General features: G+C 47.7%; 1 protein-coding gene across 1 annotated transcript in view; it reads right to left on the bottom strand.

The window, feature by feature from the left end:
• The window catches only part of NECAB2 (N-terminal EF-hand calcium binding protein 2), a 70,435-nt gene that overhangs the window by 24,065 nt on the left and 18,467 nt on the right, over positions 1-27,903 (bottom strand). The window contains exon 3 of the mRNA XM_063167830.1: positions 9,949-10,057. Coding sequence (XP_063023900.1) covers positions 9,949-10,057 — 109 coding nt within the window. The remainder of the gene's footprint in view (positions 1-9,948; positions 10,058-27,903) is intronic.

Genomic DNA, 27,903 nt, shown 5'->3' with positions numbered 1-27,903 from the left:
ACTGCCCACCTGCACCCAGGCCCCTGCTCAGCCATGTTTCAGTATTTAATATTCTTTAACAGAAACATTTTCACACGGTTTTCTCTGCAGCCCCTTGCCTTTTTAAGCCATCTGAGTTCTCATTAGCTGAGCTGCTGCCCAGACCCAGTTTCCAAAGCACACACCCACGTTCACTGGCAATGCTGGTGCCTGGAGCTGCGAGCTCTGCTCTGTGTGCTTCCCTCTGGAGCACCAGGGCAGCAGAGCCCTCATTAAAAGCCACTAATCTGGAAAACACTGATTTTTCAAGGTAAACTGAGCTGACCTTCTCTGCAAACAAGCACAGCAAATCTGGTAGGCTCAGGATAAAACACACTCCTTTATTCATCCTGTTCCAGGCTGCTCCCTGCCTGCACAACGAGACCCTGTGAAGCTGCACACTCACACCCTTGCACACTACTCACACCCTTGCACACTACTCACACTCACACACACAGTAAAGCCCTGCACCTCCCTACCCATGGCTGGGCACCCTCTGCAGCTCCACTATGGGCAAGGGAGGGCTCTCCCCCTTCCACACCCAGCTGGGGCCAGCCAGGATCTGTGTGTTGAGAGCAAAGATTGGTGGAGCTGTTTCTGCACGAGGAAGAAAATTTTGGGTGATTAAGGCACAAAATCCCAGAATCCCAGAATAATGATGTTGGAAGAGACCTCTGAGGTCGAGTCCAGCCTATGCCCTAACACCTCACCTAGACTACAGCACCAAGTGCCATGTCCAGCCTTTTTTTAAACACATCCAGAGATGGTGATTCTACCACCTCCCTGGGAAGAGCATTCCAGTGCTTTGTTATTCTTTTGGTGAAAATTTTTTTCCTAATATCCAACCTACACCTTTCCTGATGTAGCTTGAGGCTGTGTCCTCTGGTTCTGCCGGAGACCAAGCCCACCTGTCTGCAACCTCCCTTCAGGAAGGTGTAGAGAGCACTAAGGGCACCTCTGAGCCTCCTCTTCTCCAGGCTAAACAACCCCAGCTCCTTCAAACATTCCTCATAGAGCTTGTGTTCCCAGCCCCTCTCCAGCCTTGGCAATGTCCCCTTGGATCATTCCTTGTACCTTGTAAAACCATTTCATGGTTTATTGTCACAGATGGCCAGAACCTCTAACCACTCACTCACAAAAGAAGAATATCTTCTAAAGCTCACAAAAACTCTGAACAAGATGATAACACAAAAAATTCTCCTGCTAACAGCACAGTTAATATCCTGAAAAACATATCAATGCAGCACACTGATTTACTAATCTTAATCCAACAGTTTCTAAGCATAGTCACCACCTTAAGTAAAACAGACATTTAGTACAGTATGAAACATTTTCAAGTCTCTGCATGTACCAAATTCCTAATAAATTACATCAAAACCCTCCTTTTTATTTTTAATGGATGACTTTTTCTTGAAAAATATCACTCTGCCCACAAGTGCATCAAAGGAAAGAGACGGCAGGTTTAATTACAGCCTACAAGTAACCTAGCTGCTAGGAGGGACGGCACTTCCAAATGTATTAAATTGATGATTCCTGTGTTGATTCTATTCATCACCCGGCAGGGCCAGGCAAAACTGGGACTGTAGTCCTTGGAGGGATGGGCTGGACACCTCATGGGCAGCACAGAGGCAGCACAGGCAACTTCCTTGCTCTCAGGGTCCCCACTTTGGAAACACAGCATGGTTTTCTGTGAAGTTATCATGATGCTGCATTGAGATGGCTGATTATTTAATTCTGACATTTTGGTCCCATGCAGTGTTTTCAGCAGCACAGCCTGCTTGTAAACCCCGCTCTTCATCTCCCCAAGGCCTTTCAGGAGCAGTAAATACAGCACTTAGCGGCACATCCATTTTGCTGTCGGCCTCAGAGTTTTTAGATGCCAGCTGTTCGCGGTGCGCTTGGACTGCTGCGAATGTAAACTCTGTCACAGGGATAGCTGCTGTAACTATTTAGAGTTTGTGCGAAATGGATTCCCTATCTGCAGAAAAATATAAAATCAGTAACAGGAAGGAAAAGAACGGTTTCAGCCTGTCATGCTCATTCACAAAATCGTGACGCGGGGTTTCTGTGTGGTGCAATGTTTCTGAGCGGAGCGCTCGGGAAAGTGCTTTAAAACCCACAGAAACACAAATTTGTCCGGAAGGGCTCCCACCCCCTGCTCCGCCACCCGGGCAGCGCCTTTTCCACCTGGCCGGCCAAAGGACAGAACAAGCGTGTCCGAGCTCGGCCAGAGCGCAGGCGGGGCGGCGGCGGCCCCGCGCACCGGGAGCGATCCCCGGGAGCGGTCACCGGGAGGGAGCACCGGGAGCGGTCACCGGGAACGATCTCAGGGAGCGGTCACCGGGAGGGATCTCAGGGAGGAATCCCGGGGAGCGGTCACCTCGAATGATCCCCAGGAGCGATCACCGGGAGCGGTCACCAGGAGGGATCACTGGGAGCGATCCCCGGCAGCGCTCCCCGGTGCGATCATCAGGAGCGATCCCCCATAGTAATCACCAGGAGGGAGCACCGGGAGCGATCCCCCGCAGCGATCCCCCATAGTGATCCCCGGCAGCGCTCCCCGGTGCGATCATCAGGAGCGATCCCCGATAGTGATCCCCGGGAGCGATCCCCGATAGTGATCCGGTTGATCCCCAGGAGCGATCCCCCATAGTGATCCCCGGGAGCGATCCCCGATAGTGATCCCCGGCAGCGCTCCCCGGTGCGATCCGCCGCAGCGATCCCCAGGAGCGATCCCCGATAGTGATCCCCGGGAGCGATCCCCCATAGTGATCCCCGGGAGCGATCCCCCATAGTGATCCCCGGGAGCGAGCCCCCATAGTGATCCCCGGGAGCGAGCCCCCATAGTGATCCCCGGGAGCGATCCCCGATAGTGATCCGGTTGATCCCCAGGAGCGATCCCCCATAGTGATCCCCGGCAGCGCTCCCCGGTGCGATCCGCCGCACCGATCCTGCCCGTCCGCGGCCGGGCCCTGCGGCTCCTCCCGGGCCCTTTGCGGGGCTGCCGGGCAGGGCTGGGGGCTCGGGCCACCCCCCAAAAGCCACCGCAGGGCCCTGGGGACACCGGGCTGTGTCACCCCCCGAGCAGGGACAGCAGAGATGGGCAGAGAGCGCGGGGTCAGCGGCGGAAAGGCTGAGAGGGATCGCAACACGGGCTGGAAATCGCTGCCAGGTTCGGAGAGGTTCCAAGCCCCTGAGTTACCCCAAGAACCATTTCCAGCAGCCCGAGTGACCCCCTCGCCCCCTGTGCCCCCGTCCTGCCCAACCCGGCAGCCGAGCCAAGGGTGCTGTGACATCTCGGGGACACGGTAATGGCACAAACACCTCCGGCTTGCAGCACGGCTACACCCCAGCTGCTCTTTCACACACTGCCCTCCACTTGTTGGCCCTCTCTCTTACAGCAAAAGAAGTAAAATATCCGTGTTTTTAAGCTCTCATTATTTCTTTCAGCTCGGTTTTCAAAGCAGACCACTAAAGCAAATGAATATTCTTTATGGAGGAAAAAGATCTCTTATGTTTTTCTGTACAAACTGTCAACAGTATGAAACAGTCAGAAATGGCCTTTTTTTTGATCACTGAATATTTAACATTTTGCCTATTTCCACTTGATAAGAAAGCCTGGGCTAATCCAATTTCTACTTGTAATCTCTGTAATATTGGACTGCAAAGGAGAGAGGGATTGTTCAGAACTCAGCTGAATGGGTTGCTAATTGCCAGAAGGAAATAACAAGATATTGACAGCATGAGGTAAAATTAAATCAGCCTTCTCTTCCTTTTAGATTTTGTAGGTATCTTGTTTATTACCAAAGTTGTATGGAGGAGAGGAAGAAATTAGAGCAGCAAATGTGCAGGTTTGGATATGTAACACACAACTGGCAGGGAACAAGTAAAAGAATAGTAAAGCAAGAAATCCCTGGACCCTCTTGCTGTATTTTCCCCAATGTCTTTGTTTCTCATGAATGCTTTTCTTCTGCCATTGAAAAATTATCTAAAAAACCTCCTCCCAAATCCAGTCCCAAGCAGACAGCTTGCTCAGCCCACCAAAGAGCAGCTGGACACGTCTGCTGCTGGATGCTGGTGCCCTAAGCACATTTACCCAGAAAAACCCCAATAAATTTGCACAATTGGAGCTGCAAGCAAAATCTACAATCTCCTTGAATGCCCCAGACATGACTCAAACACAAGTGGCTGGTTAGAATTGACATCTTGGTCACTTTTATGGTTTTAATGCAAGACCTTGGTGTCTTTCCATTCCCTAGAATGGAAAACCAGTGATGCAGAATGGCCCTGCACAATCCACAAAATAAGGTGCTGAGCTCCTTTCCCAGCTAGAAAGGTCCCTGGTGTGACAGTTCCTCACTCCGTTTGCACAGATAAACCCTGCCAGCCCTCTCCCTCTGCAGTGAGCACCAGCCTGCTGCTCCCAGAGCCAATCTGCCTCAGCACAAGACAGCCTCTCCCCAGGGACTGGCAGGGAAAACACCTGGGAAATTGGATTAGAAATAGAAAAACGGCCTCAAATGTTAGCGCAAACAAGTTTCTGTGCAGTTTTTCAGCTTTGTGCTTCTTGCAGTGACCTTCCCACTGGGTGATTTGTTTTTAAAGCCCCTTTTCTTTGGTGAGCCTGAGATGTTCTGTGTCTCCATCGGCACACAGATGCTGAGCACCAGCCTTGGCACCAAGCATTTCTTCACTTACACGAAAAATAGAGCACTGTATAGTTTAAATTACATGTTTAGAGAAGAATAAGCTAGAACTCAAAAACATCTTCCACATAAACAAAATCCACCAAGTGCCCATGCTCTTGAGAGCCAGAAATTAGAGCAAGACATGTAATTTTTGTGCAATCATTTTGTCCCTTTCAGAAGAGACAAGAACTATCTCTTGAATCAGTTAATCAAAATCTTGGCTGATTAAACCAGCCATAGTTTATTTCCCAGGGAGTTAATTGAGAACATTCCATATTCAGAAATGAAGCTGGTTTCAATGGGCACAGGCATCTCTGTAGTGCAGGCTTCAGACAAACACAGCATTCCACTGAATCAGGTTTGCAATGCAAATAGCCAAGATTAGGGAGGGGGGAGAAAAAAAAAGCCAGGAAAAAAATAATCACAATCATCATTGTTCTTGCTCAAGAAGTAGAAGCATTTTCTGTTCAAATTTGGGAGGACTGGGCTGCAGAAACCCAGAGAAAAGCACAGAGAGCAGAGCAGTGCTCCTGAAGTCTCCCTGCACAATCCAAAAAATGGATTTTCTCAGAGGGAGATGTCTCACAGCAAAGGACCAAAGGACCTGGGGTGGGTGGTGGGATGGAAAGCACCTCCCGTAGTGGCTGGAGGGACAGTGGCAGCCAAACAGAGCAGGAACAGCAGACCTTGTCCACCAGAGGGAAATAAGGGCTGGAGCAGCAGGACAGCAGGAGGGACTGAAGGGGTGCAGGTCTGGAGCAGGGCTGTGCTGGAAGGGAGATGTTGAGAAACTCATCTCACCTCTGGGTATGGATGCACTCAGAGAGCCAGAATCAGTCTGTGGAAAGTGCAAGACCCATTTTGGGAGCTTCTGCCCCCACAGCTGATGATGCCAGTAAAAGCAGGGGCAGTCCAAAGCTCCCTCCCTGTCCTCCCTGGCTCTGTGGGTCCCTCCCAGTGCTGGAGCTGGCTGCAGAGCTGGAGGCAGCACAGCTGTGTTGGCACAGTGCTCCTGGGCCTGACACGCTCTGCTCCACTGTGGGACTGATTAGTGCAGGCAGAGGAGCTCATCAGCATCATCACCTGATTCTGGGGGGCCCTGCACCTGTCCCCCAGCTCTGAGCAGGCTGCTACCTACCCTGACCACACCCTGCACTGTGTTGGTGAGTTTCACAGCTGCTGCTTTGGTGCCGGTGCCCTCCAGCACAATCACTGCTTCCCACTGGATCTTTTGGATGGGTGGCAAAAAATGCAGCACTCACATGGGCAAAATCTCTGCACCCTGAAGTGACCCCAAATTACTGATCTGTAACACAGCTCCCTGTGACCCCAAATTACTGAGATTTATGACACAGCTCCCTGTGCTCCCCGGGCAGCTGAGGGGTCAGAGCAGGATCCCCAGAAGGATGCAGCTCAGCATCAGTTCTGCCCTCCATCCCCTGAAACCCCTCTAGAGCACAGCCTGCCCCAGTCAGAGCCCCAGGGATGGCAGGTGGCACTGCCAGGGGCAGCACAGGCTGCAGAGCTCAGTTCTCCATTTGTCACAATCCTCTGGCCGCAGGGACAGCCTGGGGGAGCTGCAAAGGCTTCTGAGAAGCTGCTGTTAATTACATGCACACTCCAGCCTTTTCTAGTGTTTGCCACTGGAGAGAAGAGCTCATTTAGGCCGGGGAGAGGGGGAGAACAAAGCCATTAAAAGAGTAGCTGTAAGCCTAGCAAAGAGATAACAAATGACAGAGCAGCAGGATGCTGATGCCACATCCTTGTCTCCTTGTGAATGGACCTGTACAGCTCATCTGAGCAGTCCTGCTCCAGTGAGCAGATCCCTCCCTAAAGGATTGTCCTCTCCAGCTATGAAAAATGAATGAGGCAGAAAAGGAATTTTTAAAATCCCCTGCAAGGGCTGCACTTGTTTGGTCAACAGCCATGTCTGGCATCCCAGTGCTTCCCAAGAGCTCAGAGGTGCTTCCTCCATCCAAGGGGATGCAGAGGGGGAGTTGGTGCCAGCCCAGGAGCTGGCAGGACATGGGAGCTGTGAGCCAGACAAAGCTTTGTCCAGTATCACAGTAATACCCTTAAAGGGTTTCAGCTGTTCATTTGTGACCCTAAAACTTGTTTGATCTCATTCCTGCAAAGACTTTTTCCTTTTAAAATTGATACATCTTGTTAGAAAAAGTAAGGAAGTGTGTAGACAACTCTGCAAATATAAGTGAATTTCACAGGTAACCATTAATTGAATTTCCCAGGTAACCATTAATCCAATGTTTTCTAAAGCCCACTTCTACCACTAAGCAAAAAGTATGTATTTAGTTATGTGTGTCCATATATGGCACATTATTTGTGCTGTTCCAGTAGCTTTGGTATTAATTGTAACATATCATTATCTCTCCAGTAATCTTCAGGCAGCTCCCCAAGGAGCACTGCTGAAACCTCCTGAAATAACAGCTAAAAAAACCACTCAGAAATGTTTTGTTCTTGCCTCCCAGCTGTAGCTGGGAAGGGAGAAGGAGGGCAGACAGTGAGAGCAACAGAGAGAAAAATGCTACTTTTTTGTTGTTTATGAATATAATTTTGCCCAAAAAATGCCAATAGGAACACGGGACACCTTTTGCACGTTCCTGCTGCCAGATGAGTTATTTGGTGATGATGGGAGCTGCAGCACAGTTCTTGCATGGAGATACCTGCTATAAAACCTGGCTGGGTGTTTGCAGCCCATGCCCAGCACCCCTCACCATTAATGCCCCAGAGACACTTCCCAGGCAGCCTAGAAGAATGGAAGAAGCTCATTAGTGCTGCTGGGTTATTCTGGAATCTCCCTTTCAGTTCAGCATCCTGCCAAGAGCACCCTGCTGTCACTGGGGGCTCTGGGACAGAAGCTCAGACTCCTCCAGCCACAGCCCCTCAGACCCAGAGCAGCACAGCTCCTCCTTCATCCTCAGCCCACCTCATCCTCCCTCTCCTCTGCGCAGATTTCCTCTTTTCCACTGTCTCCCCAGATAATCCCAGTCAAGAAACTGGTACAGACATTCATTTCATCTACTCCAGTAAGGCAGCTCTCTGATGCTAAAAATACCCCAGGAAATTGAATCAACATTTTGTAATTGGCTGGTAGCAGCAATTACTAATAATCAGCAGGAACATAATCTTCTTCATTTTCTCCTCTTGCTGTAATGTAATCTTAATAGCAAACTTTGCTTTGCACACTAAACAAACACAATGGCCAATATTTAAAAAATGGGGAGATAAAGCAGAGTTTCAAAAAACTTAAAAATAAGTAAATTTCTATAAAATAGCAAAAAACTGTGATTCAATGGACTATATTAAAAATATGGGGAGATAAAGCAGAGTTTCAGAAAACTTAAAAATAAATAATCTTCTATCAAATAGTAAAAAATTGTGATTCACACAGCCTTTGGGAAAGATCAAGTTAATATTGTTCCTACGTTCCCCTGTGTGATGGAAAAAGGAAAGCTCCACTCCTCTCCTCTCCCTCAGGGGCAGCATCCCCTGCCAGGCTCCCACAGAACCCATTCCAACCCATTCCCTGTGAGATACCCAGGGCACAGCAAGGGGAGAGCACTTGAAGGACTGTACTGGATGCAAGACTGCATCAAGCAAATTACCCAGTTCAAAGAGAAAAACATTTGTGCAGAAGGAAGCCTGGCTCTGGATAGGTCTTCTGAAGACTGAGGCAGCTCTTGCAGATTAAAAACAAGGAATATTTTCCTTGCCCAGCTAGATAAATTTGCTGTAGATGTCTGTGCTCTGTAAATCAATAAACAAGTGCCAGTTTCATGCCAGGGTTTGGCTTGGAAGCGTGAGCAGCTCGTTGCTTTTCCCTCCAGCCAAGCAGAGCAGATGCTCTGCTGCTCTCTGCACATTCCAGTCCCTAACAGGTATTGATGCCTCCATCAGCCAGCCTGGCCAAGGACAATCCCTGCTGGACTCTGGGAGCTCTTGTCACACTTGGGAGCTCCTCACCAAGGCTCCTTGCCAGCAGCACTGCTGCAGGGCATTTACAAATGGCACATTTTCTCTCTGTCCAGTGCAGATGTCATCCCTTAATAAGGCTCAGAGAAGCTGCAAATTCCCTGCAATCCCCAAGCAAAAACGGGCTGCAATCAAATTTCCCATTTCAAGGAGACCAAAAGAAACATCCCCACACTCACCCCAAGCGCCCTGGATTGCACATGAACCATCTGCACCCTTCCAAAGGCCAGGTGGGCACTGATAAGCTCAGGCAATGCCAGAAATTATTTCAGAATAGGGGCAGGTGGGCACCCAAGAGTCCATTGGGAGCCCATCTGGGAGCATCACCTGGAGCTGGATAAACAGACCCACAAAGCAGGAGGCAGCAGCTGTGGGAGAATGGCATTTAGAAAAGATGGATCATTCCCAGAGAGTTAAAGTAATAAGATCACTAAACTTAGTAATAAGAGTAATAAGATCACTAAACTTTCTTTGGTGCAGGGAAAGGTAAATACCAAGCTGGTCTTTGGTATTTTTGACCTTGGAAAACTTTGGAAAGTGCACACATTGAAAAGACATGATTTTGAGAAACCTCACATTGACTTTGCTCTTGGAAATTCTTCAGCAGTGCCTGTACTGTGTTGATGAGTTTCACAGCTGCTGCTTTGGTGCCAGTGCCCTCCAGCACAATCACTGCTTTCCACTGGATCTTTTGGATGGGTGGCAGAAAATGCACCACTCACATGGGCAAAGCTCCATCCCCCTGCTGCCAGAAGGATTTATAATCAACCAGATTATTATTTTTCAATCACTTGCTCACCTTGGAGATAAAGGGGTTTGTTTCTGCAAGTGCTAGAACAATCACTGCTTTCCAGGGCATTTTTGGGATTGGAAGTGAAGTAGGCATGGTCCAGGTGCAGGGGATACAGAGAGATCACAGACAGGACAGGTCTGTGCTTAGAGAGATTCACACTGCTGCCTTTTACAGCACAGCAAAGCTTTTAGATAAAGTGAAAAAGTGAAGAGGTACTTAAATGCCCATATTAAACTAAGCATCGTTTCAGATGCTGTAAAGGCCAGAAAATGGCCTGAAAAACCACCAGGACAAAAGAAATCAAGATGGCTGTCAGGATAAGACACAAACCAAGCAGAAATGGAGATTTTGCAGAGTTTTGCAAAGCAAGCTGCACTCCTGCAGCCTGTGCAGAGCTGCTGCACACCCTGCTGTGACCCAAACACTGTGAAATGGAGGGTGTCAGCACCCTGGGCTTACTTGGTGTTGTCTGAGTCAATGGTGTGAAAGAGCTTCTCAAGTTCCTCCTCGTTGAGGTTCCCATCAGAAAAAAAGGCCTGGAACTCCTCCAGGGACAGCTTCCCATCATCTGCAAACAGCAACACAGCACCATTAGGCACAGCAAAGGGAGGGGGCAGGGCTGAAAATCAAGAGTTATTTACAGGTTTAAAGCTTCACACCAAAATTATCTCCAATGCCTCTGCAGAAATGTCCCTCAGCCAACACAGGGCTGGCAGGCCTCAGGGTGGGATCTGCAGCTCTGGCTGGCCCAGAGCAGAGGAAGATGATGGACCAGAGCAGAGGAAGATGCTCCTGGGAATGGATGCAGTGGCCATTGGCAGCTGATTGGGCTTTTAACCCAAAGCATGTCTCAAACCCAGAGAGGAAAGACTGGTGAGCTTCATCCTAACACTGAATTACATTTAAGAAATTATGGGGTGTTTTGTCTACCCTATGTTCAAATGATGCAGGATGGTCATTAAGGGACATTTACCAGACAGGAAAACACCCTGGGCTGGAATTACAACAGAGCCAGGATTCTCTTTTGCCGTCTCTGCATTCTCTCCAGCACAGTCCATGTCCCTGCTCTGGGCAGAAATGTGAAATGGAAGCTGTTTCACTGATGTGGAAATCTGGCCACAGACTTTCTCTGTTATTTCATATATTGCTCCCAGTGTTCATTTAATACTGGGGCCACCATGGACTCCTTAAATGACCAAGAGGAAAAAGAAATTATCAAATTCATGTACAAGGGGCTAAAAGAAGGACTCTCACAAGTTTGACTGATAAGGTGACAAAGGATTACAGTTAGCTGACAAATCTGGAGCCTTGCCTGTGCTCTGTGGACAGGAACAGAGAAAGCTGCTCCTGTGAGAAAGCTCCTGTGAAGCTCAGCAATAAAGCAACAGGAGAGAGACAAAAGAAACTCTAAAGAAACTCTAATTTATCATTTCTTGTCCAAGCTGCTGACACCACACTCTGCTGTGCAGCAGTTCTTGGGGGGAATAACTACCCCAAGTCAAATATTATTTAAGATCTTTCCATTCATACCCACAGAAGAGTCACAGGCTTGAAATGCTGCCTACTTTGTGGTAGGAGAATGTATCATTTATTATTTAATCAAATCGATAATAAACCCTGCTGTTTCTTTTTCAGGAAATGATGCTAGAGGAAAAAAATTATCCAACTCCTCACATACACATCAATATTTCTTCCCCAAAGTAAGGCTGCTGCTCCTAAAACATACCTGCACTGCCAAATGCTAACCCAGTTTCCCTTGCCTGGCACAGACAAATTTAGAGCAGTGATAAACTGAGTCTCAGATGCCCATTTAATTGGCAATTATGGAAGGAACACAGCAGGAGAGCAGTCTGCAGCAGCACTGGGTGAGGAGGGCACCATTTCCAGAGCACCACAATGGCTGCAGGCAGGGTCCAGCTGCCTTTATTGTTTTCCCCATTCCCTCTCCAAAATGTGACCTTTTTGCAGCAGGCAGGGTGCAGATCTGCAATGCACAGCTCAGGGAGTGGTCCTAAATCTGCTTTATTTTGGTTTTGAGAACACTAAAGCACCTGCACTCCAGCAAGAGCCTATTGCTTGGAGCATCCCCCAGCGTCTCCTGGAGGGTCACCCTGTGCTGCCACCCTGTCCTGGAGGAGACAAAAAGGCTTTGTCCAGGCAGGAGCCCCATCCACAGCTCCCATCCCCACCCTGCACCCCTGCACAAGGAGCTTTTCCCCCCCAGTGCTCCCATTTGTGCAGGTTCCTGGCTAAGATCAAGGTTTGGCTTCTTCTGATCCTCCCTGGCGATGAATGCACATCTTCAAGCACCAGGATCAAAAGGATGACAGCTTTGCTATCCCACAAGGGCTAAACAATTCTTTATATATAGAACACTTTATTGTAAACCATAAATCAGTGCTTGTTCACCTTCAAACTGTCCTTCCACACGCGGGGCAGCAGAAATAGATTCCAGGAAAGTCACATAAACCAAGTTCATGGGAAAGAGAAACTGTAAAGTGGAGTGGATTTTTTTTCCAGGAGAGTACTTTGATCTGAATTTACAGTTTGCTTAACTCTGAAAAACACAAAGGTGTTGCTAAGTTTAAGGCAAAAAAATCCACACCCCTTATCTAGTTTATATCTTATAACTTCTGTCTTGCATTTTACTCTTGCTTGATTTGTTTTGCTCTGGGGTTTTGATATAATTTATTTTTTTTTAGTAAAGTGCTCCAGGATGCATTTTTGCTGCAGCCTCTGAAATATCTGTGTTTGAAATCTGTGCCAAAACACTGCTCTGACTCCTATCTCAGAGTGTCCAGAGAGAACAGGTAGACAGATACCAAGTACCATGACAGGTCAGAGCACTGGAAATCAACCTGCACTGAATTTCTGTTGGCATTTAACAGCCTGAAGTAATGGAAAAACAGAGTGATGTAAGGATCTAGAGGAAGAAGGAGGTGACAGTGAGTTTTATTTAAATTTTAATGTCTGGAGACCCCACAGCACTGCTTGAATAAAAGCATTCTTACCCCACAGAATTTGAATAAAAGTACCAATTTTATTTGCAAGCAGTGCTCAGGACTTTCATCTCCCCCCGGCCACCAGCACCAAGCACCAGTCAGCTCAAAGCTGATGGTTATTTAATGTAAACTGGAATCCTTGTCTGCAAGCACACAAAGCAAAACCCTTTCCGAGTAAGGAGATAATCCTTGAGCTGCATATCTACAATTGTGGAACAGCCTGAGAGCCTGGGTTTCTGGAGCCCAGCAGGCCAAGACGCCTTCAGGGAACCTCAGGGTGATAAGAGGCAGCAACAGAGAGGGGCTGGGATCTGCCAGCTCAGATTAAACTGTTAAAAAGCCCCTGCTGAGGAGGATTGGCCACAATGGCAGCAGCACCAGGTCCCCTGGCTGGCAGCTGCTGTGATAAGGGAGAGCTGATGGGGCAGGAGGAGCCTTATCAGGACAGGCCCAGCTTCTCCTGCAGCACAAGAGTCTGCACTCAGCAGGGAATGGATAAGACTTCCAGAAAGCAGCTTTTTGCAGAACACTGCTGGGTTCAAGAGGTGCAAATTCTCCACAGGGACAGGCAGAGCCTCAGTTGGTTCAGGCTCACCCCCTCCCTGCCTTGGAGAGCTGCTCTGGGATCTCTCAGCCCTTGGGAGCTGCTCCTGACAGGAAGCATAAGGGGAAAAATGAGATTTTTTTACCACATCTTACTAAACCAAATAAAGTTTCCATAATTTTTAAGATCTAGATCTCTCAAAGAGAGAAAAAAAAATCACAAAAAAAAAAAAGAGTCACAAATACTTGTGTAGATCTAGATAATCTAGATCTCTCAAAGAGATCTAGATCATAAAGATCTTAAAATCTAGAGATCTAGATCTACACAAGTATTTGTGACTTTTTTATCTGGGCAGCCATACTAAAGGCAGACAACCTATTTCCAGTGGCTCCCTCCCTCCCCTTTACACCCAGCACTTGAGGGTAACACCCAGCTGGCAGCAAGGACAAGTGCCACTAATTAGAAATTGCCTCCCTCACACTGATGGGCTGAGAAAAGAGATCATCAGGCCACAGCTATCCTGCCATCGTTCCATCCTGAGAGTGCAATCTTCATTTTCCCCTAGCTTTTCAAAATAATTCAATCACAGGCAAAGACCAAAGCAAATTACCAGCCCAACAGAGTTATCAAAGTTAGAACTGACTGAAGAGGGAAGGACATGGGAGAGAGCATCAGAAAGCCCCAACTGAGATGTTATTATATCTCCATTTGCCGTCATGAAAATGTGAGGAGTCCAGAAGTGGCTTTTATACCTTCTAACTCACACAATCAAGCTGTTCTCACTCGCTAACACAGCCCAGGGAAAAATCAAACTGAGATCATAAATCGTCCAAAGTATAGGAAATCTGGTGGCTGAGTTTCTGGAAATTCACTCAGTGGTACAAATGGCTTAAAGCAGCTACAAAATAAGGTCACAGTTCTGAGCCTGAGCTTGCTAAATATGTTTTCAATTACATGAGTCTGAGACTGCTCATATATTTTCCAGATATATTATGAATATATTTTCCAGCTATTATTATGACTGTTCTTCATTATTTACTTTTATTGCTCTGTGAGCTCTAAAATGCTCTAAGCTCCACTTACTTGCAAGCGCCCAGCAGCTCTGGGTAAGCAAATTGGATTTTAGTGGGGCCTGTGCATAAAAATGAGAACTATTTTTCCTTATTTCCTGGGGGTATGCATGTGCAGATACATGAGCCAGCAAGAACAGGGAGTGGCTTCCACCCTGCACCTTCCATCCAGCGCCCTCAGAAGCCAGGAGGAGAGACTTCATTTAAACAAAAGAGAATATGGGCTTGAGCTTTCCATCCTGGGCTGTTGGGGAAAATGACCTCCAGCCCCACAGGTCTGATCTGAACCTTTCCACTGGGCACAGAAGGGTTGTGCACCACCCAGCCCGCTCCAAAAATCATCTGCAGCTCCTCACCACTGACCCAGGCAAAAGAGCCAAATCCACCCACCTCAGCTGCAGCCTCCCAGTGCTGTGCTGGGGCAGTGGCCCTCAGCTGGGAGCAGGGCTGGAGATTCACCCCAGGGCTGGAGATTCACCCCCAGATTGCCCCGGGGAGGCTGCAGAGCCAGCACAGCCCACGTTTGGGTGGCTCTGCACAAGAACAGGGCCATGGGCACTGGAGCACAGCCCCTGCCAGTGCCTTTGCTAATGAGATGTAGCACACATCACTACAAGGAAATTACTACAATTACAGTAATTTTCTAGTGAAAGAAATTTACGGAACGGCTCCATAATTTTGAAACTTAACTAATGCCCAGCACAGCTGTTTGCACAAGGGTCAGTGCCACACCAAGCAGAAAACCTGAGAGAGATACTGGTGTTTCCAATGTAGTGAATAATCTGTATGAAGCACTCCTGTGCATTCCTAATGCCAGCTGGGAATGCTGGAGGGTCCTGCTGGGCAATGCTGGCACAGGGGTGCAAAGGCTGGCACAGAAGAAGAAAATTTCACACACAAAGCCAGGGGTTGAACTTCAGGACCTGGGGTTCAACTCATTGGAAAACACTTGATAAAAGCTTTTCTATGTGCTGGGCGTCACCCCCTCCTTTGCCTTCCTGCCATGAGCACAGTTTTGGGGTGCTGTTTTCCATGTGACCCCGGGCAGGTCCCGTGGCAGTGCCCCCGTTTGGGGCAGGCTGGGCACTCACCCCAAAGCTACCCCAGCAGCTCCAGCATCCCCTCTAGGCCATCAGCTCATGGAAACCTCTGGGGGTTTTATCTTCCCAGAACATCTTTCCTTCCTGGGCCTGGATGAGGCCTTAGGGGAACAGCAGGTGCACAAAGCAAATGAAAGAACATCCATCCCTTAAGGAGTCAGCCAGGTCCCCTCCCCAGTCATTCATCCCAGGAATGAAGATCATCTCTACTTTGGGAATTTGGCCAACTTTTGTCTTCATCAAACACAATATTTAGCCAATTTTGCACTTCTCCTTTCTTCTCTGCAGCATAGGATGAAGTTTTGTGGTAAAACTGAAATTGGGACATACCCAAAATCTGGGAATAGCACTTGATAGAAGGACTGAGATTCCTTTTTTGTGACTGGATTAGCCTTTTCATTTCCATTAAAATAGGGGGAAAGTGACTTTCATTTCAAAATTACCACATCAGTCAGTATAAGATATTGAGGAATGACTTAAAGCCTGGTTCTTGTCTAGGGTGGTGGGTAATGCTGCATGCACCAAACAGACAATGCCTGGGAATCTTCCCTGTAGGACTTGGACTGGAGAAAAATGGCATTTCCATTGTAGTCAGAAAACTGCACCTCATTGCCATCAGAAATTGCCTGGGCATTAAGCAATGTCCATTAGCATGCCAGTATTTTCCCCAAGCTGCTCAGCTTTTATCATGAAATCAAGCCTTTTGTCATCCTGGAGTTAGAAGTAATTTTGAAATTATTTTTAATGGCAGCTATAGATAGTTATCAAATGTAAGCTGTAGGTAGGGAGACAGGCAGGACTGACTGATCTAACACATTTTCTCTCACTATCTTTTGTGAAGACTCTACTTATTTCCCACATAATTCTCAGCCTGCTGTAATGACCTGATTTAAATGTGTGTGTGAGGGGGGTAGTGGTTTCTGTGCTCACCCATTATATTGGACTTTTGATCACAGGTATCTAGGAATGCCTTCCACAGAAATTCCAGGTTGTTTATAAATTAAGTGCTGGAATTAGACTTCCCCAGGGTGTAAATAGCCTGGCTAGGTTCAATGTAATTGCTGCTTAATAGAGGTTATAGCAAAAATCACCCAAACAGAGGAGGATTCAGACAGAAATGCCTGTAGCACACAGAGCTTTCTCCAGCCACCATTTCCCTCCAGAAAACAGGAGGTAACGTGCTTCAGTTTTCCTTTCACTATCCAGGTTATTTGCTCTCAGTTTAAAAAGAAAAGCAATGCCAAGAGCTGATTTCAGTGCATTTGTTTCACACCTGCAGCAGCACAAGGGAAGCAGAGTCAGCCCCTCCTTGTGCTCTGTACAATTGCTGGGGGCTGCAGGGGATCTGAGCCCTGTGTGGGACCCTGTGTGCATGAACATTGGTCTGGCTTGGGGCAGAACAGGGGGAAACACTCAGGCCAGGAAAGCAGAGCTTGCAGGGAGCAACCACCTGGCAGAGAACTCATTTTGAGAGGCAGCAGGTGAATTCTCCATGGGTGCCTTGGGCTCCAGCCCAGGCAGCCAAGAGATGGCTGGGCACCAAGTGTCATAGCACAAAGCAGACCTCTGGGCTATGGCCCATAAATAAACACTATTAGAGAATAAAAAAAAATAAATAAATAAATAATGGAGTGTCCTGGTTTTGGTTAGGATAGAATTGATTTTCTTCCTAGAAGCTGGTACAGTGCTGCACTTTGGATTTAGTATGAGAGTAATGCTGATAACACACTGCTTGCTGTTCTAGTGGCTGATGAAGGGATTGGGGACATCCCTTCACCTCTGTTCCTTCACTCTCCCCCATCAGGAGATCTCTGTTTACAAGCTCTGCAGCCACCAGCAGACCCAGCTCAGCTCCAGACACACAACTGCTGCTGCCTCTCAGTTGTTTGTCATCTTAGTTGACCTGAGACTGCCTTTTATATTGGGTGCTATTAAATGGATGACTGACTTTGAACAACCATAGCTTTTTAGCACCTTTGATTTATTTACTCATGTGAAGGCTCTGCCCTGTGAGCTCAGGGCACAGCAAAGCAGGAGGTTCCTGTGCAGAGCCTGCAGCTCCTGACCCAAACTGCCTCATTATCCCTCCCAAAGGCTTTGGTTCTCCACATATCCAAACACCTGCCCTGCTCTCTCCATTGCTACTCAGCCTCATCGCCTCTCTGTCATCCTGAACATCTACTGAACATTTACTTCCTTCTCCATTAAAGTGCCTTCAGTGTCTCCCCTCCCCACAGGTCCCACCTTCTTTTTATATTTGAACCCTTAGGTGTAACGTGTGACATTGCAGACTCAGCTATACAAAATCTGAATTTCTGTTTTAGAGGAGATTGTGCAGAGAGAAGTGGTTGCAACATCATCAGCCTTTGATCTCTACCACTTGATCCCCAAAATTTCTGTTTATTGCCAGGCAGGCAGCCTTGCTGCAGACCCTTTCTTCAGTGACCTTTCTGAAACACTGTGCACAGATTTGATATTAGGAAAAATTTCTTTACTAAAAGGGTGGTCAAGCATTGGAACAGACTGACCAGGAAAGTGGTGGGATCACCATCTGTGAAGGCATTTAAGACTTTAGATGTGGCACTGGGGACAGTGAGAGACTCCAAGGGCACTCCATGATCTTAGAGGGCTTTGCCAACCTTGACCATTCTGTGATTTAAACAACATCAGCAAACTTTCCTCTACCAAACCCCGGTCAAAGCCCATGAGCCACTAGCAGCCTTTCTAAATATTTGATCTAGAGTGAAAATGAAACACAAAGACAGCACAGCTTGTTGTTAATATGAGATCACTCTGTGCTTCAACCATCCCAGAGCAGTAAATCCTGACTTCAAAAGTTCTTCCTTGCATTTAAGGCAAAATCCTTACAGGGAGACCTTGCTAAAAGACAGCAGAACTTATCTCCTGCAGTGCCCTAAAAATAACTATTCTGGACAAGAATTACTGCAGACAAGGAAAAATGCAATAAAATAAATAGTAGGAGGAAAACCTGATATTTGGATACTTATACTAAATTATTAAATAGCATAGCTGCTATTTTTCTATGCAAAAAATAGTTAATTTTCATGCATCAGCAAACTGCAGTGTGATACATAACTCCCTGCAAGGTTAAGCATTTCTTTGTGTGCAGAATTGAGGTGGCCTGGGAGTCACAGAGAGAAATTTAACTCGGCTCCTGAGCCCTGCCGCATCAAAGCAGAGCAAGGGGTTTATTTGGGAGACCCCTTTGCAGTTCTCCACTCTCACATCAAAAGCTGTGCATGGTTTCAAGCTGCTGCAAGGCTCTTACTCCTGCCATGCATGGTGATCCTCCAGGTGCTTCCCACTGGGGAGATTTCTGCTGGGAGGGAGAAGTCCTGGGATGATGGGCAGAGATGTAAAATCACTGCAGCCCCTGCTGTGCTCCCCTTCAGGTCTCCTACAGGAATAATATGGGATCTGAGGGAGCTCCTGCCTGTCTGAACTCCAAGACACCTTCACCATATCTGAAGAAAAAGATATGGTGAACCATACCCTCTGAGAATCTACCCTGGGTAACACCTTCAGGGTCCCCTCTGCCCAGGCTGGCTGAGCACAGGTCACACACACACACACCAGAGCCTGGCCCTCAGCAGCCAGGAGGGAAACCTGGGTTTCTCTGTAGGGACAAGTCAAAATAGCACTTCTGAAGCTTATCAGGTCACTCCCCATCCCTGGAAGTGTTCAGTGCAAGGCTTTGAGTAGCCTGGTCCAGTGGAAGGTGTCCCTGCCCATGCCAGGGATTGGAACTAGATGGTTCTAGAATTTTACATACCTGCCAACCCAAACTATTCTATGATTCTCTGATTTACTTTATTTCCATCTCCAGGTGGGCAGCCAAAAGCTTCATTTTGCTGGAAATCAGTCCCTGAAGCTGCAGTTCCCTCCTGCACCCAGACAGACCAGCAGAGTACAAGTGATGTTCTCAGGAAATCGCTGGAACAGCCCCAGCAAGGGCGCAGCTGCTCTGCTGCTGGAGCAGAGGTTGGTGTGTCCCACTGGGTTCAAGGAACAGCTCAGTGCTCTGACAGCAGCAAACCCAGAGCAGGGGGCTCACAGAGAGCTCTGAGTCCTGGAAGAGCAGCAGGGGATGCACGGCCATGGCAAACAGGAGAGAGGGAAAGAAGAAAATTTTAGACAGCAGGTGCTTCATCTTCAGATATGAGGGAACACCATTACTTAGTGACAGTAACCTCATGCATTCTTAGAACCCCCTGGAGCCTATAGAGGGCTCTCACACTGTCCCCTGCCAAATTAATGTCCCCACTTCTGGTTGGCGACAGCTCAGATCCCAGATTTAGAAAGGCAATGTAGTTCTGTGCTGTGCCTGAGTGGGAATGGGCTGGCTGAAACATTTCTGCACTATCAGCTCCAGGCAGACTGCCAGCTCCAAAGTTTCCAAACTTTATCATTAAAATTTGTCAGAAACTTCAAAAGGAAAAGTAAATCTGAGATGATAGATCAGGAAGTTTCAATCAAGGCGAAGCAGAAGCAAACACTCCCAACTCCAGCACACCCCAGCTCTGCAACAGCCTATTAAATCCAGATTTCTTGGAAAGCTCAAAAAAAGGCACCAAACAGCCCCAATTCCCCTCTGCTCCTCATTAACCAGCCTTCCTGCTTGCTTTTTTAACCTGCAGATAGTTGAATATTTCAGAGAGCCAACAGGGTTTGCACTATTTCCAGCTTATTATACCCAGCAGCCAGCTTCAAAATGAGGAAGAGGCAAAAGAGGAAAAACTTATGGAAATGCTTGGTGTGGCCTCTCAGCAGTGTGGTCAGGGCATGGCAGGGGCAGAGCCTCCCTGGGGCTGAGGCTGTTCTTGGCTGGCTTGCAGCACCACGATGGATCAGGGCACAGCCTGGGGATGCTGCCAGAGGCATCCCCAGGCTGTGCCCTGAGAGATCACTGCTGGCAATTCCCTTTGAGCTGCTCCTGGGGATCACTGCCACCAGCTCCCCTTGAGCTGCTGCTGGGGATCACTGCTCCACACCACAACAGCAGCGTCTCCCAGGGACAGCCTGGACAGGAGCCATGGGGAGCATTTCAACTGTGCTTTCTTTACCCAGGGAAGCACAGTGTTCATCTAAGGGAATTGCTGCAGGTAAAACAGTAACACCTGGTTTGGTTTCCTGATCTCTGACAGCAGAAGTTGCATTTCAACCTACCTGAAACCAAAAGCAGTGCCCAGGGTGCAGTGACTGTGCTGGGTCCCTGTGTGATGGTGGCGTGTCAGGAATGAGCCGTGGGCAAGTCTGAAAACTCACCCTGGTTCTGTCACTGCAACAGTTCCCATGTTTCCCCCTTGTAAAATAAGCATTATCTGTGCATAGTAAAGCCTTGCAGTGGATGGGATGCAGTGGATGAGAAGCAGTGGAATGAGAAGGATGAGAAGCAGTGATGGGAAGCAGTGGGTGATGAGAAGCAGTGCTCTGAGTGAACTTCCACCAACACCCACCAGAGGCAGGCAGTGGCAGCAGGGCTGTTTCCATGTGGTGGCCACTGGAGCTGTTGACTGTTGACAAATTAGCAGCAAATTGCTGCAGATTAGAGAGCTACAAACTCATCTCTTTCTGCAGTCCCATGAAACAATATCCAGATTGCATTGGCAGCATCAACAGTTTTCCATTCAGCTAACAAGCTGTGCAGAGATGAAGACAGCAAATTAAGCTATCACACGAAAAGCAGATTCCTCATTTGCATTCTCAGAAGGCAGAAGAAATTTCCTGACTCCTCTATCATCTGCAGCACACAGGACATCCAGCTCCCCCTGCCAGGGCTCAACTGGTGCTTGAATATCAAACGCAGAGCCTGCACCATTAATTACTTGTTTCTCATGTTAATTCCTGAACTGTGAAGTCCAGGTGGAACCCAACAACACTGACCTCCTGCAACACTAATGCTGCATTTCTTGAAACCTGATGGTCTCAAAATCCCTGTTGAAAAACGTTCCAGGCTCTAAACAAAACAACTGCTCATGTTTGATGGTCCCTCTCTGAGAAACCCCTTTGCCAAAAGATAATTTTTTTTGGGTAGTCTCTGCTTCAGTACCAGTGAGAGCCAAAGGGGTCCCTCCCCATAGGGTGCCCTTGCAGGTCTCCAGCATGGTCTGTCTGTCCTGGCTCCCCATGGCTGCAGGGGGACAGCAGCCAAGCCTCACTCAATCCACCACAGCTGCCCTTATTTTTATGCTTCCACTTAATAAGCTTCTGCATTTCCCATTTATTTTCACATTGGAAATGTAAGCCCTCTGCTCAGTGTCTCCAGCTATTTGTCCAGGGCGGGATGGGTGTCTCAGCCCTGTCAGGGATATTTAACTTCTCTAAGGCAAACAATGCAGATGTCTTGTACACTCTTTCATCCAGCAAAGCCTCTGAGCAGCACAGAACAGAGCAGTCCTGCAGGGAAGGCACATCTGCTCTGAAAAGACTGCAAAGAAAAAAACAAAACCTAAATACGTTTTTCTGTTCCAGCAAATTCAACTAGCACCTCTTTAATCACAGATTTCTACTTTTAACAAAGCTGTAGCATGAATATCTTCTCTGTTTATTTTTTGCAGTTTGTTCATTTCAAAAGTAGGTTATTAAACCTCCGGAACTCTTATCTAGGTTTTTGGTTAAGGGAGAAGAAAGATAAGGTGTTTTGCTGCCTTTTCTGCAATGACCCACGCAGCAGAGAATAAAGTACAAATGAAAAACCACAAATTAAACAAATGATGGAAACAATAGTAACAAGAATCGCTGCAGCTGCCTGGCAGAACCTCCCCCGACCACGGCACGGCTTTCACAAGTAGGTCAGGGCTGGCACCGAGAGGTGAGCATCCCCACGGGCAGCTGAGCATCCCCACGGGCAGCCGAGCATCCCCCTCTGCCTCTGCTGTGCTCTGCCCTGCCTGGTCTGCACAGGCTGCCAAAACCCCCGGTGCCAGCTCAAACGGCGGAGGGAAACTTGTGTGCCAGCTCCAGATTCAAAAGGCAGAGGGAAACTTGTGTTCCAGCTCAAAAGGCAGAGGGAAACTTCTCCACCAACCCAAGATCCCTGTCATGAAGCCCCTTGGCCCCTGCCCCTCTCAGCATCTCCCCCCAGCTCCTCCTGTGCTCAGCATCCCAGCCCTGCCCGGGCACTCTGTGATCCAGCCCAGACTGTTTTACTCTGGCTAAAGCCAAGATGAGGAAAAAAAAAAAAAAAGGGTATCTGAAGGACAAAGTCATTGGAAAAATGCCTACAAGTTTGTTTGGTTTTTTTGGTTTTTTTTCTTTTTTTTTTTCCCCAGGGAAAAGTGAGGTCATCTGGCTTTTCTTCTTAAAGAAAACTTTCAAAGGAACATTTGAAAATCCCAGACCTAAAGTATTTCAAGTTTTGTTTCAGTTTAACCCTTATATCTTCCCCTGAACACTGACAACAGCCTCTCAAGTTTTTACTTTTCCACAGCAAACCTGAACAGGTCACTGAGTTCCTAAATAGGAAAGGAAGAGGGAAAAAACCTCTCTGCTGCAGTTTTTCATTGAAAATCAAGAACCATAAATGCTCAAACCACTGGGGTGAGCTGTGCATGGGACTGTTTCCTAGCACAGTGCTGGGGAAGGGTCTCCCTGCTCACTCACCCAGCCCTGCTGCAGCTCATCAAAATGCTTCTTTGGGAGACCGTGTTTCAGAGGAGTCTTTGTGAATTTTTAATGCTGTGTGCTACTTAGTGTTTGCTGAATTCACAATTTTCCACACCACCTCAGCAGCATCTGCTGCAGCCACGAGGCCTGGAGCAGCACACAGCCCTTCCCAGCCCTGCTGAGAGCCTGCATCACACAGATCCCAGGGAGAGGCCCATGGGCAGGGCAGGGAGAGGCTTCCAGAGCCTTCTGCAGAACCTTGTGGTGCAGAACTTCCCCAGGGCATCACCCAGGTGTAAGGTGGGTTTGAGTGGGGAGCACAGAGGTGAGGGCAGGAGAGCAGAAGGGTGTGTAGCCATGATATTTTCTGAAAAATCCTTTCCTTAGGATTTTTCCTCCTGAGAAGCCTCAGGAACAAAATGTAAACAATGATTATCTGCTGCTGTGGAATGCAACAGGGGGATCTGTGATTGGTCTCATGTGGTTGTTTGTAATTAATGGCCAATCACAGCTGGCTCAGACAGAGAGTTGAGCCACAAGCCTTTGTTATCATTGTTTCTTTTTCTATTCTTAGCTAGCCTTCTGATGAAATCCTTTCTTCTATTATTTTAGTATAGTTTTAATATAATATATATCAAAAATAATAAATCAAGCCTTCTGAACCATGGAGTCAGATCCTCATCTCTCCCCTCATCCTCAGACCCCTGTGAACACTGTCACAGAGGGGGGAAGTGGTGGATGCTGGTGTGAGAAACCAGCTGGGAAGGAGGAGAAAAAGGAGGATGTGGCCCATGAAAGCCAGGACACACAAGCTGTCTGACACAAGGGTGAAGCATGACCCTTCTGCTTTTGGCAGAACCCAATTTACACAGGAGAGCAGTGGCACTCAGGGCCTCCAGCCCTTAGGGTGATTTTTACCAGTTTCCAAGATAAACCACACTCAAATGAGCTCTCTTCTGCTGTCCCCAGGCTCTGGTAAGAAAATCGCTGGAATCCTTTATAGTTTTTAAAAAAAGAAACAACACCAAAAACCCTCCCACCAGAACCCAAGAGCACCTAGATTCACAGAAGTGCCATGCCAGGAAATGCTGTACAAGACACTCATAGGAAATCCAAATTGCTAACACTGTTTTCTTCCCCCAAAGCTGAGGAGCCCTAAGCTGGGAACACAGCCCTGCTCTGTTCTGCTCAGGAGTACAGAGGCACTACAGAATACTACAGCAGGAGTAAAGATAACCCAGCAACCAAGAAAGAAAACTCAGTAGCCACTCTGCACATGGACAGCTCACTGTGGGTTGCCTGGCTTGGCAATAGAAACACTTGAGGGAAATCTGTTCCCCTTTGATACACTGAGCATTATGAGCTTTAGGTAATGGAATAGAAAATGGTAGGTTTAGCCCTTGATGACATCTCCTGTGATGTTTGATCAAACCCTCCTTGTGTGGAGGAGGTGATTTATTAGCAAAGATAGGGCCCATTTGAAGAAGGAAGCATCCTGGTGCAGGAGAAGGCTCATCTGAGAGCTGCATCAAAGCAGCAGTTTGCAGAGAGGTTTTCTGTCTCCCAGCACTACCAGCTCACATGTCAGTGCCAAACCTGCCATGAAAAAGCTTTCCAGAGAGCAGACAAGCATCCTCACAGCCTTGGAGGAGCACAGCTCTCTGCAGGCTCTTAATTTCTAAAATTTCCTGCCTTCCCAAACTGTTAGCACGGGCTGGATTTCGGGACTGGTTCAGGGCACAAAGCCGTGGGTGAAACACAAAAACAGAGGACATAGGAGATAAGAAACAAAAGAGTCCTTGCAAACCCAGTGGGGCTGGTGAGGGCCAGGCCATGCTGTGGTGCCTGGTCAGGGGACATTTCTGACTGAGGGCTTGGTGACATTGTCTTTTGAGATGACACAATATTTGCTGTTTCCAAACGTCCATCCTAGTTCGAGAGCAGCTAATTCCAAATCTTGCCTGTCTCCCCCATGGAGCACACTGCTGTGCTTTTGCAGGGATAAAGAAGCTCACAATGGGCTCTGTGGTTTCCTCCCTGCCCAAATCCCACAGGATTTTGGCTGTGCTACACAACAAGGTGGCTCCTGATGCTGATCAAGCTCCTGATGCAAGCTCAGCCCCTGTGAATGTGCACCCAGTGCCGCTGCAATCGCTGGGCAGCGAGAAACGTTTAATCCTCATTCTTGTTTTATAAAAGGATCAAAATGCTCAGCATGCTGACAATTCAAAGGTTTAGCAGCCCAGCACAGAAATACCTACTGCAGGCTTAAAATTGAATACTAAAATTCTAGAAGACAGACAGTAAAAAGGAAAAAAAACCCCCTACTCATGCTGCACTGCAATGGCCCAGTCCTGCTCTGTACTGATTTATGAATATAAGAAACTGCTTTCTTTCACAGTGCCTGGGTTCTCCAGTCACTTGCTGTCTGAATACATTTGCTCAGGTTGGTAAGGAGGCTCTCAGAGAAGCACAGGGGAAGGGAGCAAGTGGCCACAGTGATCCAGAGTTTAAGGATCTCTTGATACTGAAGAAACCATGGATCTGTTTGCCCTGCTAAATCTTCCCTTCAGCTGCAGCCAGCCCCAGCTGGGTTTGCTGTGAGCAGCCTGAGCTGTGTCTGCAGAGGGCTCACCCAGCTGGGAGGGAGCACCTCCTTCATGCAAACCCAGCCCCAACATCCCATCCGCCTTTCCTTGCCCCTTGCCCCATTCTCAGCTCCCTAGAGGGAGGGGAAATGGGAAATGGGAGAAGTACCAGCTGTCCTTCCTCATTTGGGTATTGCAAATCCACCTTTTCAGGGAACATCTGCAGGGGTTGTGTGCCCAGGCAATGAGGCAGCCCAGCCCCACGTGAAGGACAGGCAAGGCGCAGCACAGTCAGGTTGCATTTGCTGAACAGCAGCCTCCTCTCCCTGCCTGCTGACCTTTGAAATGTCAGGCCCCTCATTTAGAAAGCAACAATTGGGTTTGAAAAGTTTTTAAGGCTCTGTGCCCTGCTCCAGCCAATTTTGCAGGCAGCGTCTCCCACAGCTTGGTTTTTCCTTGCCCCTTTTTTCCCTTGGTTTTTCCTTTCCCTTCATCTCCCCAGGATTTCAGCATTCAGCACCTCATTCTCTCAGGCTGCTCTTGGTACAGGATTTAATATTCCTGGCTATGAACAGCCCCACTTTTATAACTTATTTTCATTTCATTCTACCTCCAGTTAAATGCTAGAAAACAATTTCCCCCTCTGATTTCCAGTTTAGGAAAACCTTTTGCAAGATCTAAACTCTGCTCTTTTCCTACAACTAGATTACAGGATGCAGGAGAGAGGAAACGAGTTTAGTTCCTTTCTTTGAAAAATATAAATATTTTATCTTGTTTTTACAGTCTTATGCAAGGACTTCCATTTATAGCACACACTTTTTTCCCCCACTGTTTGACACATACCAAGCGTGTTAATTGATCACTCCAGCTACAAAAGGATAACCAGACAATTCTGCACGTGGCTGTGTTTGCATGCAGCCAAAGCCTGAGCTTCAAAAAGCCCAGGGACAGCCCTGCATTCCCCATTCCCCACCTCTGGTCTCCAGTTTGAAACCAGACAGGCAAGCTGTGCCTTCCTAGCACTCAGCTTTCCAGGCAGAGAATTTCAAATTAATCCATGGTCCCTTCCTGCCCCTCTGTCCTTCCTTTCCTCTTATCCCACCCCATGGGGATGTCACAGGGGTTAAATGAGTGCTGCACATTTGCTCTCTGCAGATGGTGCTGGTGCCAAGGAAGGACTATTATTACTACTACTACTACTACTATTATTATTATTATTCACTGCAGAGCCCATTGATGTGAATACATTGGTAGAGATTTTGATAAATCTTGAACATTTTGCCAGTATTAATTCAAGCTTTTTTAGAAGGTGGGGAGGGATTTATAAAGGAAAAAAGAAAGCAACTGCTGGTACTACAAAGGCGAGGCAGGAAAAGCAGCCTTGCTTAACAAAGTGTAGTATGTTTGAAAGCCAGCAAAGCAGCCAGCTGGAAAAGTAACAGGTCCATGATGACACACCCTTCTCTCACATGTATGTTATCTATGTATGTTATCTGGTACTTTAAATGAGTGAGGAAGATAGGAGGAAGAAAAAGATACCCAGGATTTATAGCTGTTCCTGGCCAATTGTCTGAACACAGGCTGCCAGAACATATTTTCTCACAATTGTCAGGCAAAAATTGCTGGCACATTATGAGGATAACTTGCAGCAGTGTATTTGTTCTGGATTCAATTTTTGCCTTATTTAATTTTAATAGCTGTAATAAAAAATCTTCAATAAATACAGCTGATCTGCAGAAGATACCTAATTAAAAAGGATGCCAGAGCCCAGTGCTCTGTCCCTTGTTCCCACAGCAACAAGAGCAGAGGAGAGCACGCAGGCAGAGAGGCAAAGGAGGGCTTCTCCTCCACTAAAGATCTGCTCCCCTTCCCTGGGGATTAAAGGCAAACACGGGATAGCTGTGCTCCTGAGGAAGAGAAGCAGCAATAGAAGCTCTCAGTGAGATTCGGGCGTTGTGGCAAGAGAAATAACCTGAGCTGGGGGTCACAGAAGAAGCCTGTGGGGGTGGCAAAGGCATTTTAAGGAGTCCCCACGCTCCTCACCTCCACCTGGGTGTGCACTGCCACTCTGCACCATGCTGGCACTCCTCAGCACACACTGGGACGCACACACTGCCCCAGGGGAAATCAGGGTAAAACACCCAGATTGGAGCAGCTCTGCACCAGAGGCAGAGTGGTGCACCAGCCCTCCCAAGGGAGATGCACTGAGCACAAATTGAACCTTTGCAGGAAGTCATCTCACAGCCCCTCCGTGCCTTTGCATGCAGCTTGGGAAGCGTGGCACTGACACTCCCCCCAAGGCTGCAGGACAAAACCAGGCCCTTTTCAATCTCAGTTATGGCACATATTTAATCTGCCAGAATACTATATCCAGTCGAGCTGCAAAAATCCTGTCCAAACCAAACGAAAAACCCCCCCGAAACCAAAACCCAAGAAAACAAAAACCCCCAGCATTAGCAGAATAAATATCAATTTGCTGTATCT

Source organism: Melospiza melodia, chromosome 13 (assembly GCF_035770615.1).
Source record: "Melospiza melodia melodia isolate bMelMel2 chromosome 13, bMelMel2.pri, whole genome shotgun sequence".
Taxonomy (NCBI): Eukaryota; Metazoa; Chordata; class Aves; order Passeriformes; family Passerellidae; genus Melospiza; species Melospiza melodia.
Note: the sequence above shows the minus strand (reverse complement) of the source record. Positions and strands in the feature narration are given on the sequence as shown.